The sequence below is a fragment of the Stegodyphus dumicola genome, chromosome 1, assembly GCF_044657685.1.
Source record: "Stegodyphus dumicola isolate Sdum_Otavi_A_Nest chromosome 1, ASM4465768v1".
Lineage (NCBI taxonomy): Eukaryota > Metazoa > Arthropoda > Arachnida > Araneae > Eresidae > Stegodyphus > Stegodyphus dumicola.
The window spans coordinates 193,356,386-193,377,562 of record NC_140768.1 but is presented as its reverse complement, the minus strand read 5'-3'; the positions used below and the strand labels follow the sequence as shown (position 1 = coordinate 193,377,562).

Sequence of the window (21,177 nt, the reverse complement as noted above, 5' to 3'; positions counted from 1 at the left end):
AAGCTTAGAGAAAGGATGCATGCGATGAGGGCTTTCTCGATACCAACAACGAAGCCAGCCTCTTTGCCTGAAATGGCACTGCGTTCAAACTCCTAGCATTCAGCGATTTTAACCATTCGACCACTAATAGGCGTCATGATTACAGTAAGATTAAAGATTATAATTTATAAATTCAAATGCTTTGCGAAACGTTTGTTCATATAAAATTAAATGTGAAACAAAAACAAAAAGATTCAATAAAAAATGAAAATGCGTCAAAAAACGTGCAGAGTGACTTTTAGATTTAAAGCTCATAGCTCATTTCTGATTTTCCTGGTAGACTCAATCTTAAGTTTCTCAAGTAAATGGTTTTCTTATAGTCTTATAGTATGCTAGTGGCTGTGATCTACATGCATCTGGTACTCGCTGCTCGACAATACGTGGATAAATATCGATAGAGACCTCGAGATACGTAATTAATAAAGTACTTCTGATAAAAACTCAACATTCAGATCATTACAATAGACCAGTTGTACAAACAAATATGACACGGAAGGCTTTTTACCACTTTACTCAGAGTATAATAAGACATCTCTATAACTAAAACTTGGATGTTGGATTGCTGTATTTTTTACTCTTTTTATTTTAATTCTACATAGATATTTTTATTCTAACTAGACTCATCTCTCTTTCTATCTTCATTTTACTTCTGATTGTTTATCATAAAATTTCAGTCTAATTATTTTAAGATTCAATTACTATCTGATATTTGATTTAAAGATCTTTTTCTTTGGGTTTGAACCATTTTAAAATAATTAAATAATTTATTCCGATTTCAAAACTCTGTTTACTAGCTTTTCTCAGTAAAGATGCTAATATTTGTTACCTGAAAGGAACCTCGAGTTTAATTTTTATTAAAATTTTAATCTGTTCCAGCACTATATACAAAAACTGCTCATTAGTTTTAAACTAGCAATAATTATTCCAGATACACTAAAAATAAATCAAATTGTAAATTGCTTAGCTGATATTTTTCAGTTCACAGAAATTTTCCTGGTGTTCAACTACTAATAAACATATACTAACTGTGTTCAATAATGGAACACCTGCTTATTTTTACTTAGCAAACTGTAAAACGTTTAAACTGTAAAACTGTAAAACTGAGCCTGAAGGGGAAACAGGTGGCTCCTGCCTCGAGAAAACCATTGTTTGACAATTAGGTAAATAATGTATGTCTGATGCTCCAAGTCTTAGTTGTACCTGAAACTCGGAAACTTAACTGCAATTTCTGTCAGAGAAGCCAACATGCCGTTACACTATATAGCCAAAAGAACCGTAAACAACTGGTGAAAGGATACATCTATGAACGTGCTAGTGCTGAGAAAAGTATTTGGAAATGTGTAGAGTATTTTACTTGTAAATGTAAAGGGCGAATTCACACTCAAGATGATAATATCATTCTTGAAAAATCTCACGGGCATCCTCTAAATGCTGGCAAAATTACAGCGAAACACGCAAGTTAGTGCGGTAACAACGCAAGAATCGACACATTCTTTAGCAGCAGTTGGTACAATTGGTCTTCCTTGTGCTGTTTCGGGGCATATACCACCAGTGGAAAATATTTAAAAAATTATCAGATATGCTCGACACGGAGAAATGCCATTGCATTATCCTAGATGTCTTGAAGAATTAGTAATCCAGAACAGTTTTCAAAAACACTAAAAGAAGAGAAATTTTTGCTGTATGACAGTGGAGTGCAGACAGACAGAATTCTAATTTTTTCGACCCTAAGAAATCTGGACTTCATGGCTGAATGTCCGAACTGGTTTGCTGATGGAACTTTTAAAGCAACACCACTGCTTTTCAGTCAGATTTATACAATCCATGGTGTTAAATATGATAATGTGATACCTTCAGTGTATGTATTAATGCCAAACAAACGCGAAGAAACATACAATAGAGTGTTTACGGTGATAAAATCTTTGAAACCGAATCTGCAGCCCAAAACTGTAATGACTGATTTTGAAAAGGCTGCCATAAATGCCTTTAAAAATTCCTTTCCGAATATCATTCAGAGAGGATGTTTTTTTTTTCATTTAAGTCAATGCGTGTATACAAAGATTCAATCTGCAGGTTTGCAAAGTAAATATGAAACTGATCCGAATTTCGTTTTGGAAATCTCTCAACTTGCAGCTTTGGCTTTCGTTCCTACTTCAGATGTCATTGAAGCATTTGAACAATTAATATCATCTACTTATTTTGTAAATAATATGAACATCATTCAGCCAATCATAAATTATTTTGAAGACACATGGATTGGTAGATTTACTCGTCGTGGACAACGTCGCAGACCAGTGTTTGACATCCCTCTTTGGAACTGTTATGATGCTGTAAAAGATAAAGTTCCAAGGACAAATAATGCGGTTGAAGGATGGCATCGCAGATTCAACGAACTTATGAACGGATGCCATCCAACAATCTGGAAATTTATTGATTGCTTAAAAAAGGAACAAAATTTAAATTCTATAAAAATTGAACAATACATTGCAGGTCACCATCCACCAGTAAGTAGAAAAGTTTACAGAGATACATCTCTCAGAATTCAAAAGATTGTAAGTGAGTATAATGATCGGCCTATTTTAGACTATTTAAGGGGAATAGCCTACAATTTTCAACTGCAGGTGTACATTTGTTATACATTAATTAATGAGGATGTTTAATGTCTGATATAATTATACATGTTTTTATTACTACAGCTTTAACATGAGTCGTAATTACATTATATTTTCTGAAAAATATTAGGCGAACTTTTATGCTCTTAGAGTTGATATTTACAATTATACTAGCTTTCATGAATATATGTGAATGATATTTTACTCCAGATAATGTGTTTTATTTAAGCCTCTTTGGTATAATGTGTTTTATTTAAGCCTCTTTGATATACACTCTTTGGTAGTATAAATCAAATTTTATTTCATCAGAGAAATTATGAACGACAAATGATGATGCCTTGTTCGTTTAAATATCATTTATTAACTGAAACGGTATGCGAAGCTAAAATTTATTGGAGATTTGGTATTAACAATAACGATATTTTTGAAAAATTCCTATCAATTAAAATTTTATTTCGTTCCATTTTTCATTAATTCATGTTTGTGTGAGAAAATGACTTTTTGTATTGCCTAAAATATTATTAATATTTTAGAGAGTATTTGTTTACAGTGGATACATTTTTAGCTCAATAAGCTATCTATATTTTAATAAAATTCAGTAAATTTAATACCATTGTGGATGCATATAAGACGAAATTTTCAATTTCTATTCCTTACTGAAATCATCCTGATCAGGCAGCTTAATATTAAAGAATACGTTTAAAAGTATTTTTTAACTCGTAAAGCAATGGGAGGTATATTTACTTAATTTTATCTCAAATACTAATAAGATTAGACTTTCAAAACTAATGGCTTTCCTTGTAACTTACTTTGATATATCAAACTTATATACGTAGGCACATCTTATATGTAAGCCCCTTTTGTCTTTCTGAAAGGCCCACCAGCGGCCGAGCGGTAAAGACGCTGAACACTGGTAGTTCGGTCTGAGGTTCGAATCCCGCGAACGGGCTGGCTGCATGGGCGTTTTCGTGGTTTTCCCCATGTGTAACGTGTATACGAGCCAGTTTCCCTTAGAAAGTCCTCCACGAAAGGCATCCCTCCCTTTAGGCAGATAGCCCTCGTGTGCTTTGCCATAACTGAATAATCCAATCCAATCTTTCTGAAAGATTCTTAAAAGAAAAAACTTTTTCATATATGACACCATTATGTTTTGAGACAATACGGTATTTTATTGCGTATTTCTGCATATTTAAAAGGGGGAAAATTTGAAAACTGAGGTAAGAGATTTGCTTTTAAATCCCTAGTCATTTCAATTTTGATCAATACTGATTATATAACATATTTTAAAAATAATTTATTATATGACAGTAATGTAAATTTAAGGTTAAAAATCCTTAACAGCAGTTTTTCATTTGCTAAATATAGAATGATATATAAATGGAAGTTTTATTTGATAAATATGAAAGGTATTTTAGAGAGTTTCATGTTTTTCTGCAATGGGTAACACTATAAACATCGGTCTTTTGCTACAAAAATACATTCTCAAAATATGCTTATGGTTTTCCATGTATAGCTTAATATTTATGAAGCAATATTAAATATTAGTTCTAACTTAGGCGGATATTTCTGCTATGTTTACAGTTTTCTCGCGCTCCTAATTTTTTAAATGTATACAATGAAGTATTTATTATTTAATTAATTTTTTATAACTGCATTAATAGATGGTACATTATTTGCAAAGTTTTGACATGATATCACCTTTTTTACGAAATGAAGGAAAGTAAAATTATTGTTTATTCTTAAGCTACAAATTCTGAACAAGGCTGACATATCTACGCTAAATTTTATAATGGTGCCATAAATATTTTTCATTATTCAATAACAACTATAAATTTTTATAATTACTTAAAAATAGTAAAAGAGTGGATTATAAAGCACTGTGTTTAATAAAAATAATATAATATTAAGAATGGCAACTTTTGATTAAAATATAGATTCAAAATATTATTTCCTGACGCACTGCAAAATCTGAAAGTCTATTGTAAACGAATTTTTCATGATGCACTTTTGGATATAATTTGATCTGAGAAATAAACATTAATACAAGGTAATTCAACAAACAATCTCTATACTGCTTCATAAAATAGATGACTTATGATGGAAGTCTTCTTTTATAAAATACTGTGGTTTAATGTTGCAAACGAAGTTTCAGCTTAAGTTTGGAAATTAATATAGAGGAAAAGTTAAAAAGAGTCTTTAGCTAGGTCAGTTAGCTAGGTCATTAGTGAAACAATCATAGATGACTCAATGCTAAAGAAAAAGATGCAAGAATTCTGAATACAGTTGAGAAAATTCATAATTATCTGATTGTTTTATAATTCTACATTTCCTATGAGCTATAATTTTATTGCAATTCTTACCCATTACAATTAGGAATATATTAATCCTAGAAGCATTTGACATTCATTTAAAAGAAATTCAAAACAATTTAGAGAAACTACTATTTTCTACTTTTATATATGTATTAGTTTTCAATAACAAGAGGATTTCCCAAAAATTTTGGTCCAGTTTAATGCAAAATTAGAGCACAAAATTTAAATCATATTTTTCGTATCAATTCATTTTATGATGAAACTGAAACATTCGAAGTTTATTGCAAAAGTTGCCTTCAAGAAGCAAAATGATTGTGTCACAGTATCAATGCGAATTCGTAAATATTACTAAAATGCATTACTATAATATGTAATATAATAAGGACTAGTAAATACGGACAATATACAAAACTAATAAGGACTATATGTAGTCCTCTTAACACGCACCATCACCACTACACGTTATATAAAAATTAGTCATATTTTAACAATAAAACGAAAAAAAGTTTTTTTTTTTTTTTTTTTTTTTTTTTTTTGAGCAATCCAGCACTTAAAAAAGCGTGTGATTCGATTTTATACAAATATATAGTATGAATCATAGCCAACATGCTAATTAAGCCTTACGTGAATATTAAAAAGAACACATATCGAAGTATAAAAAATGACTTATGATGGAGACATATCGAAGTATAAAAACATATCGAATGACACATATCGAAGTATAAAAAATGACTTATGATTTAGCACTTTAAAAGTATTATTTAATTTTTTATATACATTTTATTCGAAAATTTTGTAGTTACTTGTTGAACTTACAGTGGCCAACTTTCTAAGACAACTTTGAATGTTTTCTTCGGTATTTCTTAATTTTCAGAATATCTTAAATTATGCTCGCCAAAAATCTGTAGCGAAATTAAAATTAATATTTCTGAGTGAGATTCTATTTTGTAGCGATTCTTTGCCTAGCAACTTTGAAGCGACTAATTTTTCTTGTAGATTTTTAATTAAAGATAATTAATTATTTTTAATTAACTCCATGAAGTTATAAATTTATATGCAACATTTTGTTCTTTTTGTTACATGCAGATGCAATAATGAACATCGTAGTAGAGTTTTTATGGCTGGGAAAAGAGATAGAAAAGCTTTTTTTCCCTCTTTGTGGAGTGTAAGAGGAAGAAAATGTTTAACGTTGAGGTAAAGAATTAAAGCAATTAGTATAGTTGTTGTTTACAGTGGTGCACATAGATAAACTGAATTCTACATTTACCTAATAACACACCTCTCATTGACTTAGCTATTTCACAGTATATCTTTGCTTATTATTGTGAACTGAGAAACTAAAACTACAGTTAATTACAGATTAAAAAAAACAATAAGATTTGTAAAATTATTAAAACAAAAAGATAATTTTGTTTGATTTAAAACGTAAACTATGGAACTTAACATGCATTCTTTCAACATATCTTTTTCCAATAGTTTAATCCCTAGGCGCACTAAATACTTTCATTTTTTTTAAACAATTTCTTTCTGGATACTTTAATTTTAAAAAAATCATGCACGAAGCGAACCCGGATTTTAAAATTTAATTATGATTGATATTCAAAATCATATGTTTCTAAAGCATATATGATTCATAAATATGTATTCATATCATTCATATGATTCATAAAAATGTTATATTTTCTTATTCTAAACAATTTGTCATATAAATACAAAAAGAAATTGCACTTGAAACGTTTCAGTCAGTGAAAAGAAAAGACAATATAAAATATGTACAGTTTTTATCCTTGAAATCTATATAAAGAAAATTCGATTAAGTTTTTATTTCACTAAATTTTATCTTTAATTAAAAATCTACAAGAAAAATTAGTCGCTTCAAAGTTGCTAGGCAAAGAATCGCTACAAAATAGAATCTCACTCAGAAATATTAATTTTAATTTCGCTACAGATTTTTGGCGAGCATAATTTAAGATATTCTGAAAATTAAGAAATACGGAAGAAAACATTCAAAATTGTCTTAGAAAGTTGGCCACTGTAAGTTCAACAAGTAACTACAAAATTTTCGAATAAAATGTATATGAAAAATTAAATAACACTTTTAAAGTGCTAAATAAGAAATGTCTAAATCTAAAAGTAAATGTAAGCAATCCTATTTAAAGCGACTACTCAAAATTCCATATCTGTTTAATCTTGAGAGAATGTGGTGAACTTGCGTAATGATTAAAAACCAATGTTTATTATTCTCAAAAACACTGTTCGTCTTAGAGGGAGATAGTCACCAAGAATGTTCACTGCAAGTATACATTATTTCTAAAAAACAACAACAAAAAAAAAAAAAAAAAAAAAAAAAAAAGCTGCAGGAAGATTTTCGTGATTTTCCTAAAGTATAATGTGCACATGAACCAGTTCCTGAGAATGTACTCCACAAAGGAATCCCCCCCCTTAAGCAGATAGCCGTAGTGTGCTTTGGCATAATCTAACAAATTCAAATCCTACTGAAATATTATGCATAGCTGACTTTCTTCATAACTAACAAATCGTCATTCAAGTAACTGACTGCACGCTGTGCATGGAAATTTTAATGACATTTTAAGAACAAACTGAAACAAAACAAGAAATAATTTTCGCTATAAGAGTATTAGACTAACAAAAGTGAAGAAAATAATCTCAAAATTAATTTAGCAATTTTTTTATAAATAAGGTCATGCAGTTACTTACCTTCCTTTTTCTAATCTTTTTTAGATAATACTTTTCATAAAAAATCACCAGTAAAAACTTTATAAAAATGATTTATTAATGACCTTTGTTAGTTAACTATGTCGGTTTAAAATTCTATTAAGTGCTATAAGTTGCATTAATTTTCTATGCTTAAGTCTCCTTCTTACTTATTCAGCTAAAATCTATTAGTTAATAAAAAATATGAAAGTAAAAATTATCCTTCTTTCCATCTTGCGCTCACAAATTATTACGGGAATATCCATTTACAGTTATTAAAGCCTGAAAAAAGCATGTCTGCGATGTTATCGTCATGCGATGATTTGTAGATACTTTATTTTTTACCACGATATTTTCGACGACGATGTTTTCTCTTTGCGATGTTTTCTCCCACGATGTTTTGTAGCACGACGTTTTCGCCTTGCGTTGTTTTCTCCGCGATGTTTTTGTTAATATTGTTTTTGTTTGTATAAATTATGAATTAGTTCTTTTTAGTTTCTTATTGGTTTATATAAATGATGTCTAGTTCCTTTTTAGTTTCTTTTTGATTGATATGCATATTCGTGTTGGGAGGTTTCTGTAGACAAGGGTTTCTAAAATGTATTGGTTTCTAAATTAATTTTCCTGAAATTTTTTTTTTTTTTTTTTTTTTTTTTTTTTTAAATTTAATACTAGACTTTACATTGCTTAATTCTCATACTTCATTATTGGTATTTTCAATTTAGACCTTTATTTTAATTACTAATTTCTCAAGGTGCCACTTTATTGGTACAATCAAAAGTCGTTAATCCGAACTCGTCGGGACTTCGGCGATTCCGGATCATAGACCATCAGTTTAAATCTCGTAAGATAGCATGCAGAAATTCTAAAATTAAAAATATAAAACCACAATTTATGAAATAAAGAACATTTATGATCTAAAGGGTATCAAAATTTACTAAAAGAAAAAGCTTAATATTTATTTGTTTACTTTATTATCCATTTCTTTGAATGTAAGTTGTTTAAGTTGCTTCGTTTTATGTGATAATACTTTCTCTTTAATTCTATAAACAGACATAATTTCTTGTTCAGTTACAAAGTTCTGCTGTTCAAGTCCCGTTATTGCTGTGCCGAGAATACCGACTAACTTGTCAATCGAAATTTTTTCGTTTTCACTAACCTTTCTGTCACATTCTTCATGTCTTTATCCATTTTTTGCAGCAATTCCACTTTTTGTTTGTTGGACATTGAAACATACTTTCGTTTTGTAGATCCTTTGGAAGTTCCAGCATCGGAAATTCTATTTAACATAATCGCAAGTTCAAGTTTACCTTTATAAAATTGCTCTTACAGTCTGCAAAAAATAATAAGCGGCATCCAATTTGAAGATTACGGAACAACGCAATCATCAACATTAACTGAAATAGATAATTAGATAATTTTAGCTTATGCCGTCTGTTATACATTAAACGCGCACGCGAAAACGTATTCTGCGCTTGCGCACACACATATGCACAGTCATAAAGGTCTTACGCGCACGCGTAAACACCTATGCGCATGTGTCAATGCGGCACATGCGCAGAAAGTTTTTAGCTTTGATGTCCGGATTATGGGTGTCCGAATTAACGATTTTTGACTGTATTTCTTTTTGGACTTTCTTTACTATGTATTTACTTTTGGTTTTGACGGTTGATCTTTGGATTATGGTAAATTGGCGATTTTTTGGCGAAAATTTGGCGACCAACTCTGCTACAGCAATCCTCTATTTTTTTTTCGCCGCCATTTTGTCTTCACGAAGTAAAGACATGTTTCTTTTCTTTTTATTTACTGAACACTTTTTCCAACAATCTACTAGCCGAATTACACTTATGCTAGAAATTTTATGTAACAAAACTGCTTAATCATGACAAATATTAACTGCAAAATTGGGAAAAAGTGCACAATCGCAAACTCCTTGCACGTTTTTCAGAATAGCACATACACATAAACCATTTACACATCGACTTATTTTTACTTAAAAAAAATCCCAGAATTGCACAAAAATGGCATTGCACACACTCTTAATTTTATCCATCTACACTGCTATTTTCTCATAAATTACAAAAATTTGCACGAAAATGCAAAAAAAAATTCTGTGAATCTTTAAACTCGGTAAAAAGCACATATATGAAATTACCTGACCGCGAAAGAGTATATACCCTTTCCAAGGATGAACATTTTCAAGTATAAAATAAATAAAATATCCAAAAACTTTTACCTCTAAATTATCTATTATATTATAAACGTCACCAAAGAATTCATACCGCAAACATTACAAATGGTTACAAATACTTAGTGTCAAATATTTAAATTATTTCCATGCACATTTACTTCAACTGAAACGTATACCAAATTCCTACAAACATAAAATTCACAAAATAACTATCATTTAATTAAAATATCACTAAACCATGTACACGTCGACTTATTTTTACTTAAAAAAACATCCCAGAATTGCACAAAAATGGCATTGCGCACACTCTTCACTATATCCATGTACACTGCATTTTTCTCATAAATTAGAAAAATTTCACGAAAATGCATAAAAATTTTGTGAATCTTTAAATCCAGTAAAAAGAACATATATGAAATTACCTGATCGCGAAAAAGTATATACCCTTTCCAAAGATGAACATTTCCATGTATAAAATAAATAAAATATCAAAAAACTTTTACCTCTAAATTATCTATTATATTATAAACGTCACCAACGAATTCATACCTCAAACATTACAAATGGTTACAAATACTTAGCGTCAAATATTTAAATTATTTTCATGCACGTTTACTTCCACTGAAACGTATACCAAATCCCTACAAACATATAATTCACAAAATAACTATCATTTAATTAAAATATAATTAAATTCAAAAACACTACTTAAAATATAAATAAGCACATACATTAAATTAATAAAAATTAGCTTACAATCCTAATTACTTTAAACTAAATCATTGCTAATAACAATTTTCCAATAATACCATATTACTTTATTTACTCCTTACATTTAAAACAATGCATAAAAATAATATCCTCAAATAATTAAAAATACTAACTTACCTAATCTTCTTCAGAATCTTGATTACGTGACCGATAAACTTTTCTTATTTCCTCCGCTAAATAAAAAGCAAGCATATGTGCGCCTGTTTCAGGATCTTTAAAATCATACTTATAGTTCACAGCAAGGTACCAGGTAAAATAAATAACTTAATAAAACATCTTTACTTCTATCTCGTACAACCTTAAAAAAACACTTATTACTACTCCTTTCAATCCCACTAAATACCCATTTCGAATTCACTTTAGTTAGGGCCATTGGATCCAAAAATTAACCAACACTGTTTCACACAACACAGAATAAAGCTAAATACAAAATTTCCAGATTTCCCCCCTTTTCCGATTAAAGAACTGTAATTCGTTCATTAATGTCACATGACATATCTCATGATCTCTCATTTCCCTCACACAAAATAATGCGTAATCAGAACTGAGTACTTCTCACATTATTACCAAAGTCCTAGGTAGTAACCTTCATTGCCTCCATAATGTCGCCAAACTACCAGTTATCATATTTTAAAGATCAGCTGTTTTGACTTTTACCCTTGCCTGCATGAATGACGAAACACGAATTGAATGATTGTAGAGTTAGGTTTGGAGGCAACTTCCCCTTGATAAGTCTGTCTCCTGCCTGCTCAACAGTCATTCACTTATGCATTTTTTTAAAAAAAAAAATTAGATTAATTTTAATTTGCTAAATTGGTGAATTTATTTTCCTGGTTTGGTTTTGCACTTGATTTACTTATGCTATCTGAATTTAAATGATATTGTAGATTAGTTCAAAAATTAAATCTTTTATATGTTTCCACATTTTTTAATTATTTTAACTTTAAATTTGCTTTTTATGTATATACATGTTTGTTAAAATTTAACATTTAATGTATGTGTATTTTTTTAAAAAATGCATTTTTTAATTTATTTTTTCCTTAAGCAATATTACATATTTTGTCTTATTTAAAAACTTTTAATGTCAAATAATTAATTTTTTTAATCATTACGTTATTGTTCTTATTCAAAGGATTTGATAATCATTCAAGATTTGAATTCGATAAAATTGAGAACTTACTTTTAGATTTCTTACTGGAAGTTGAAAACTACACATATTCGAAAGAAATATTTAAAGCACATAATCAGTATATCATAATGCACACGTATAGGGAAATCAAAGGCTATGAATATAATTCATTTCAACGATAATGCACAAGGTAATGCCACTGCAAAGTCAGTGATGTAATAAGAATGAAATTTATGCACTTACTTTTGCCTTTATCATGAAAACTCTAATTAGAAATTAAAAAAAAGTTTTGCAAGCTAAAGATATAAAAAATATCAAATATTTATTTTGGTCAGGTATTTGAAGCAATATTCACCTCATATGTCAGATAAAATTTCTTGTCAAAGTAGAGTACAAAGTCCATAATCTGGCCTCGTCGGGACTTCGGAGATTCCGGATTAAAGATCACCAATTTAAATCTGGTGAGATGGCATGCAGAAATTATTCAAGTAAAAATATGAAACCGTAATTTATGAAATAAAGAACATTTATGATCTAAAGGGTATCAAAATTTACTAAAAGAAAAAGCTTAATACTTATTTGTTTACTTTATTATCCATTTCTTTGAATGTAAGTTGTTTAAGTTGCTTCGTTTTATGTGATAATACTTTATCTTTAATTCTATAAACAGACATAATTTCTTGTTCAGTTACAAAGTTCTGCTGTTCAAGTCCCGTTATTGCTGTGCCGAGAATACCGACTAACTTGTCAATCGAAATTTTTTCGTTTTCACTAACCTCTCTGTCACATTCTTCATGTCTTTATCCATTTTTTGCAGCAATTTTTCCACTTTTTGTTTGTTGGACATTGAAACATACTTTCGTTTTGTAGATCCTTTGGAAGTTCCAGCATCGGAAACTCTATTTAAGATAATCAAAAGTTCAAGTTTACCTTTATAAAATTGCTCTTACAGTCTGCAAAAAACTAATAAGCGGCATCCAATTTGAAGATTAAGGAACAACGCAATCATCAACATTAACTGAAATAGATAATTAGATAATTTTAGCTTATGCCGTCTGTTATACATTAAACGCGCACGCGAAAACGTATTCTGCGCTTGCGCACACACATATGCACAGACATAAAGGTCTTACGCGCACGCGTAAACACCTATGCGCATGTGTCAATGCGGCACATGCGCAGAAAGTTTTTAGCTTTGATGTCCGGATTATGGGTGTCCGAATTAACGATTTTTGACTGTATTTCTTTTTGGACTTTCTTTACTATGTATTTACTTTTGGTTTTGACGGTTGATCTTTGGATTATGGTAACTTGGCGATTTTTTGGCGAAAATTTGGCGACCAACTCTGCTACAGCAACCTTCTATTTTTTTTTTCGCCGCCATTTTGTCTTCACGAAGTAAAGACATGTTTCTTTTCTTTTTATTTACTGAACACTTTTTCCAACAATCTACTAGAAGAATTACACTTATGCTAGAAATTTTATGTAACAAAACTGCTTAATCATGACAAATATTAACTGCAAAATTGGGAAAAAGTGCACAATCGCAAACTCCTTGCACGTTTTTCAGAATAGCACATACACATAAACCATTTACACATCGACTTATTTTTACTTAAAAAAAATCCCAGAATTGCACAAAAATGGCATTGCACACACTCTTAATTTTATCCATCTACACTGCTATTTTCTCATAAATTACAAAAATTTGCACGAAAATGCAAAAAAAAATTCTGTGAATCTTTAAACTCAGTAAAAAGCACATATATGAAATTACCTGACCGCGAAAAAGCATATACCCTTTCCAAGGATGAACATTTTCAAGTATAAAATAAATAAAATATCCAAAAACTTTTACCTCTAAATTATCTATTATATTATAAACGTCACCAAAGAATTCATACCGCAAACATTACAAATGGTTACAAATACTTAGTGTCAAATATTTAAATTATTTCCATGCACATTTACTTCAACTGAAACGTATACCAAATTCCTACAAACATAAAATTCACAAAATAACTATCATTTAATTAAAATATCACTAAACCATGTACACGTCGACTTATTTTTACTTAAAAAAACATCCCAGAATTGCACAAAAATGGCATTGCGCACACTCTTCACTATATCCATGTACACTGCATTTTTCTCATAAATTAGAAAAATTTCACGAAAATGCATAAAAATTTTGTGAATCTTTAAATCCAGTAAAAAGAACATATATGAAATTACCTGATCGCGAAAAAGTATATACCCTTTCCAAAGATGAACATTTCCATGTATAAAATAAATAAAATATCAAAAAACTTTTACCTCTAAATTATCTATTATATTATAAACGTCACCAACGAATTCATACCTCAAACATTACAAATGGTTACAAATACTTAGCGTCAAATATTTAAATTATTTTCATGCACGTTTACTTCCACTGAAACGTATACCAAATCCCTACAAACATATAATTCACAAAATAACTATCATTTAATTAAAATATAATTAAATTCAAAAACACTACTTAAAATATAAATAAGCACATACATTAAATTAATAAAAATTAGCTTACAATCCTAATTACTTTAAACTAAATCATTGCTAATAACAATTTTCCAATAATACCATATTACTTTATTTACTCCTTACATTTAAAACAATGCATAAAAATAATATCCTCAAATAATTAAAAATACTAACTTACCTAATCTTCTTCAGAATCTTGATTACGTGACCGATAAACTTTTCTTATTTCCTCTGCTAAATAAAAAGCAAGCATATGTGCGCCTGTTTCAGGATCTTTAAAATCATACTTATAGTTCACAGCAAGGTACCAGGTAAAATAAATAACTTAATAAAACATCTTTACTTCTATCTCGTACAACCTTAAAAAAACACTTATTACTACTCCTTTCAATCCCACTAAATACCCATTTCGAATTCACTTTAGTTAGGGCCATTGGATCCAAAAATTAACCAACACTGTTTCACACAACACAGAATAAAGCTAAATACAAAATTTCCAGATTTCCCCCCTTTTCCGATTAAAGAACTGTAATTCGTTCATTAATGTCACATGACATATCTTATGATCTCTCATTTCCCTCACACAAAATAATGCGTAATCGGAACTGAGTACTTCTCACATTATTACCAAAGTCCTAGGTAGTAACCTTTATTGCCTCCATAATGTCGCCAAACTACCAGTTATCATATTTTAAAGATCAGCTGTTTTGACTTTTACCCTTGCCTGCATGAATGACGAAACACGAATTGAATGATTGTAGAGTTAGGTTTGGAGGCAACTTCCCCTTGATAAGTCTGTCTCCTCCTGCTCAACAGTCATTCACTTATGCATTTTTAAAAAAAAAAATTTAGATTAATTTTAATTTGCTGAATTGGTGAATTTATTTTCCTGGTTTGGTTTTGCACTTGATTTACTTATGCTATCTGAATTTAAATGATATTGTAGATTAGTTCAAAAATTAAATCTTTTATATGTTTCCACATTTTTTAATTATTTTAACTTTAAATTTGCTTTTTACGTATATACATGTTTGTTAAAATTTAACATTTAATTTATGTGTATTTTTTTAAAAAATGCATTTTTTAATTTATTTTTTCCTTAAGCAATATTAAATATTTTGTCTTATTTAAAAACTTTTAATGTCAAATAATTAATTTTTTTAATCATTATGTTATTGTTCTTATTCAAAGGATTTGATAATCATTCAAGATTTGAATTCGATAAAATTGAGAACTTACTTTTAGATTTCTTACTGGAAGTTGAAATCTACACATATTCGAAAGAAATATTTAAAGCACATAATCAGTATATCATAATGCACACGTATAGGGAAATCAAAGGCTACGAATATAATTCATTTCAACGATAATGCACAAGGTAATGCCACTGCAAAGTCAGTGATGTAATAAGAAGGAAATTTATGCACCTACTTTTGCCTTTATCATGAAAACTCTAATTAGAACAATAAAAAAAAAGTTTTGCAAGCTAAAGATATAAAAAATATCAAATATTTATTTTGGTCAGGTATTTGAAGCAATATTCACCTCATATGTCAGATAAAATTTCGGTTGATCTTTACGATATGGTAACTGGTAGTTTGGCGACATTTTGGAGGCGATAAAGGTTACTACCTGGGACTTTGGTAATAATGTGAGCAGTACTCAGTTCCGATTACGCATTATTTTGTGTGAGGGAAATGAGAGATCATGGTATATGTCATGTGATATTAATGGACGAATTACAGTTCTTTAATCGGAAAAGGGGGGAAATCGGGAAAAAATCTGGAAATTTTGTATTTGGCTTTATTCTGTGTTGTGTGAAACAGTGTTGGTTAATTTTTGGATCCCATGGCCGTAACTAAAGTGAATTCGAAATGGGTATTTAGTGGTATTGAAAAGGGTAGTAATAAATGTTTGTTTAAGGTTGTGCAAGGTAGAAATAAAGATGTTTTATTAAGTTATTTATTTTACCTGGTACCTTGCTGTGAAATATAAGTATGATTTTAAAGATCCTGAAACAGAAAGAAGAAAAGTTTATCGGAAACGTAATCAAGATTCTAAAGAAGAATAGGTAAGTTAGTATTTTTAATTATTTGAGGATATTATTTTTATGCATTGTTCTAAATGTAAGGTGGAAAGGAATTTGGTATTATTGGGAAAATTGTTATTAGCAATGATTAATTTAAAGTAATTAGGATTGTAAGCTAATTTTTATTAATTTAATGTATGTGCTCATTTATATTTTAAGTAGTGTTTTTGAATCTAATTGTATTTTAATGAAATGATAGTTATTTTGTGAATTTTATGTTTGTAGGAATTTGGTATACGTTTTAGTTGAAGTAAACGTGCATGGAAATAATTTAAATATCTGACACTAAGTATTTGTAATGGTTGCGGTATGAATTCGTTGGTGACGTTTATAATATAATAGATGATTTAGAGGTAAAAGTTTTTGGATATTTTATTTATTTTATATGTTGAAATGTTCATATTTGGAAAGGGTAAATACTTTTTCGTGATCAGGTAATTTCATATATGTTCTTTTTACCGGGTTTAAAGATTGAGAAAATTGTCATGTATTTTCGTGAAATTTTTCTAATTTATGAGAAAAAAGCAGTGTACATGGATATAGTGAAGAGTGTGCACAGTGCCATTTTTGTGCAATTCTGGGATGTTTTTTTAAGTAAAAATAAATCGACGTGTACATGGTTTAGTGATATTTTAATGAAATGATAGTTATTTTGTGAATTTTATGTTTTTAGGAATTTGGTACACGTTTAAGTTGAAGTAAACGTGCATGGAAATAATTTAAATGTTTGATACTAAGTATTTGTAATGCTTGTGGTATGAATTCGTTGGTGACGTGTATAATGTAATAGATGATTTAGAGGTAAAAGTTTTTGGATATTTTATTTATTTTATATGTTGAAATGTTCATATTTGGAAAGGGTAAATACTTTTTCGCGATCAGGTAATTTCATATATGTTCTTTTTACCGGGTTTAAAGATTGAGAAAATTGTCATGTATTTTCGTGAAATTTTTCTAATTTATGAGAAAAAAGCAGTGTACATGGATATAGTGAAGAGTGTGCACAATACCATTTTTGTGCAATTCTGGGATGTTTTTTTAAGTAAAAATAAGTCGGCGTGTACATGGTTTATGTGTATGTGTTATTTTGAAAAACGCGTAAGGAGTATGGTATTGTGCACTTTTTCCCAATTTTGCAGTGAATACAATCAAAAGTCGTTAATTCGGACACCCATAATCCGGAATGATCTATAATCCGGACCTCAAAGCTACAAACTTTCTGCGCATGCGTCGCGTTCACGCATGCGCACAGGCGTTTACGAGAGCGCATAAGACCCTTACAGCTGCGAATATGTTTGTGCGCATGCGCGTTTATACGCTAAGCTAAAGTTATCTAATTCAGGTAATGTTGCAGATTGCGTTGTTCCTTAATCTTCGAATTGGATCCGGCTTATTATTTTTTGCAGACTGTTAGAGCAATTTTATAAAAGTAAGCTTGAACTTTCGATTATGTCAAATAGAATTTCCGATATATATTTACTACAAAGCGAAAGTATGTTTTGAAATCCGAAATCTGTTTATCAATTTCACGCTGCTCTGCGGCAGAGGGGCGGGGGGGGGGGGGGGGCAGAAACGTCATTATTAGATTATGATAGATTAGAAAGATTATGTCAAATAGAATTTCCGATATATATTTACTAATATGTAATTTGTATCTACAAAGCGAAAGCATGTTTTGAAATCCGAAATCTGTTTATCAATTTCACGCTGCGGATTGGAAGTTGATCTGTCAGCACTATCCTTATCTTCAGAGCAGATGTTTTTATTTTATTTGGTTTATAATTCCGTACTAAGTGTAGTATTTCATTTCGATATACTCCGTCTTTGATACGATTTAAATCAAGTTCCTCGTCATTATAATTCGCTTCCAATATTGAAGAAAGTGACCTAGAGGTTATTGAAAACGAAAACATTTCGATTGACAAATTAGTCGGTATTCTCAACACAGCAATTATAGGACTTGAACAGCGGAACTTTGTAACTAAACAAGAAATTATGTCTGTTTAATAGAATTAAAGAGAAAGTATTATCACATGAAACGAAGCAACTTGCATTGAAGGAAATGTTTAATAAAGTAAACAAATAAATATTAAGCTTTTTCTTTTAGTAAATTTTGATACCCTTTAGATCATAATTGTTCTTTATTTCATAAATTACGGTTTCATACTTTTAATTTTGTAATTTCTGCATGCCATCTTACCAGATTTAAACTGATGATCTATAATCCGGAATCGCCAAAGTCCCGACGAGTCCGGATTAACGACTTTTGACTGTATTTGTCATGATTAAGCAGTTTTGTTAGATAAAATTTCTAGCATAAGTGTAATTCGGCTAGTAGATTGTTGAAAGAAGTGTTTAGTAGATAAAAAGAAAAGAAGTCTTTACAAAATGGCGGCGGGAAAAAAAAATAGAGGGTTGTTGTAGGAGAGTTGGTCGCCAAAAAAACGCCAAGTTACCATAATGTAAAGATCAACCAAAATTTCTTGTCAAATTACAGTACAAAGTCCATAATCTGGCCTCGTCGGGACTTCGGAGATTCCGGATTAAAGATCACCAATTTAAATCTGGTAAGATGGCATGCAGAAATTATTCAATTAAAAATATGAAACCGTAATTTATGAAATAAAAAGCAATTCTGATCTAAAGAGTATCAAAATGTACAAAAAAAAAAGCTTAATATTTATTTGTTTACTTTATTAAACATTTCTTTCAATGTAAGTTATTTAAGTTGCTCCGTTTTTTTTGGGCTCAACGCGTATGTGTAAAGCATACAACAAAAAAAGTTTGTGGCTTTGAGGTCCGGATAATGGACGTCTGGATTACAGACTTTGTACTGTATTTAGATGGATATCAGAATCAAACTTATCCAAATCAAGCTTTTACTAATGATGGAAATCCTCCGATGCATTGTAAAAAATTTATTATAAAGTATCATAGTTCCTATTGCTGGTCAGATGCTGATGTTACTAATATCATCTTATACGGCACTCCGTTTAAAAGAATATTGGAAAAAATATCTTCCAGTGGTAATATAAACTAATGGTACCAAAAAACTGTTAAGAATGGACTATACTAAAAGAAGGATGTCTAGAGTAATTCAACTTACAGTAGTTCACTTATATAACATATTAGTAGAAGAATGAATATTTCTACATTTTGTATACAATTTATGGATTTTTTTCCCTCTTTTCTTTTCAGCTCTAGTGTGGAACTGGATGCCCCTTTGATTATCGACAATTTTGTTCAGTTTTGGCGATGAAACCCCATTTCTGGTTACCATGATAGTTTTAACCTCCTGTTTTTTTTTAAAGTGAAAATAGATCGATGTGTACATAGACAAAGTTAAGGCAGTAAACAATGCCTAGTTTGTGCAATTCTCTGATTTTTAAAAGGGAAGATAGATCGTTGTGTATATGGACACCCAGTTTGTGCATTTCTTTGACTTATTTTGGTTTTGTGTAGCGGCCATCTTTAAATTGTGCCTTCCTGGTACTGATTTTGGCGTCAAGAAAGAATAGCCAAAAAAACAAGGTGCACCCAATTGTAAACTTTTACCTGCTTTTCTTTTATGCCATATAAACTTGTTTAACACTGTCTGTCTACATTTATTATTCCGATCCTGATAACAGAAGAGTACCCATTTTTTTCCACCAAAAAATCGTTTGCAACTTTTCAGTTGGGATGCAGATAATCAGAAAATACTTATTGGCCTACAATTGCAAAATTACAATTTTCATCCACATTTAATATTCCATACAATAACAAAATACTAAATTCAAAATTATATACCTTGCATCGTGGAAAAACGCAATATCTCTACTTGCATATTCATACCATGAACTTCTTGTAAATGCTGCCGAAGTCCAAACATATATCTGAAACAAATATTGCATTCAATGCATTTATAATTCCCACTTTCAGTCCGCTGCTTATGTACTCTTCGCACGTGTCTGTTTTTATTTCCTGGTGTTGAAAATGTCTTTAAACAATATATACATGTTAGCTTATCTGGCTCTCTACCCGCTGTACTTTTCTCCGATGCGACGGGGCGCTCACCACATTCGTTTCCTTGAGAACTATCAAGAATAATCATCTCATTACTATATGATGAATCCTCTTCATTCATATCTTTTCGATTTTCATTAGTATCAGCGTTCCGAGTTATATTACAAGTTGGCAAAATCTCTTCCTTCTTTTTCTGAACAGTAGTATTTACAACGAAAACTCTACTCAAATCGTAATCTTGCTCCATAACCTGTTGTATATCTTATAAAGTATACTGTTATAATAGCATTGCAAAACTTTTATGCAGCTTAATAATTCTTAAGAATCTCATAATAAATACTCAACCACAGTTTATTATTGTCTTTTCTCACTGACAGTCCTGGCAAGTTCATCTTTGCATACAGCATATTGTGATTGACCGCTGATTTTAATATCTTAAGTCTTTCTGCTCGCAGAACATGTTAAAAATTCTTGAAAAGTGGAATTGTACACACAAGGTCCGCCCTCAGGTCAGGTCAGGTCATAACATTTACATTCAAGTTCCGTACTAATTAAAGTGCATTACTCGACCTGTTTTAAATATCCATTTAAGGCTTTAAGAGTGGTGGAGTGTATATCCAAATAAGGCGTATATGAGTAAAGGTAAAAAATACTTGATGTAAAGAAATGACAGAAAGTACCAGAGGTGGCACCATCTAGGTGCGAGAGAGTGAACTAGAACGGATTGTAAAAAAACGTCCAGTTTAAGTGTGAGTCACGTGGCCTATCCCATGATGGTGATTGGTGAGTTA

At 30.2% G+C, this 21,177-nt stretch overlaps 1 protein-coding gene across 2 annotated transcripts in view; it reads right to left on the bottom strand.

Moving 5' to 3' along the window:
* LOC118203535 (uncharacterized) overlaps positions 1–20,972 on the bottom strand; it is a 104,579-nt gene extending 83,607 nt beyond the window's left edge. For both annotated transcript variants that reach the window (XM_085824375.1, XM_085824379.1), the window contains exon 1: positions 20,171–20,972. In XM_085824375.1, coding sequence (XP_085680501.1) covers positions 20,171–20,633 — 463 coding nt within the window. In that variant the 5' untranslated portion in view covers positions 20,634–20,972. The remainder of the gene's footprint in view (positions 1–20,170) is intronic.
* Between the last annotated feature and the right edge of the window lie 205 nt (positions 20,973–21,177).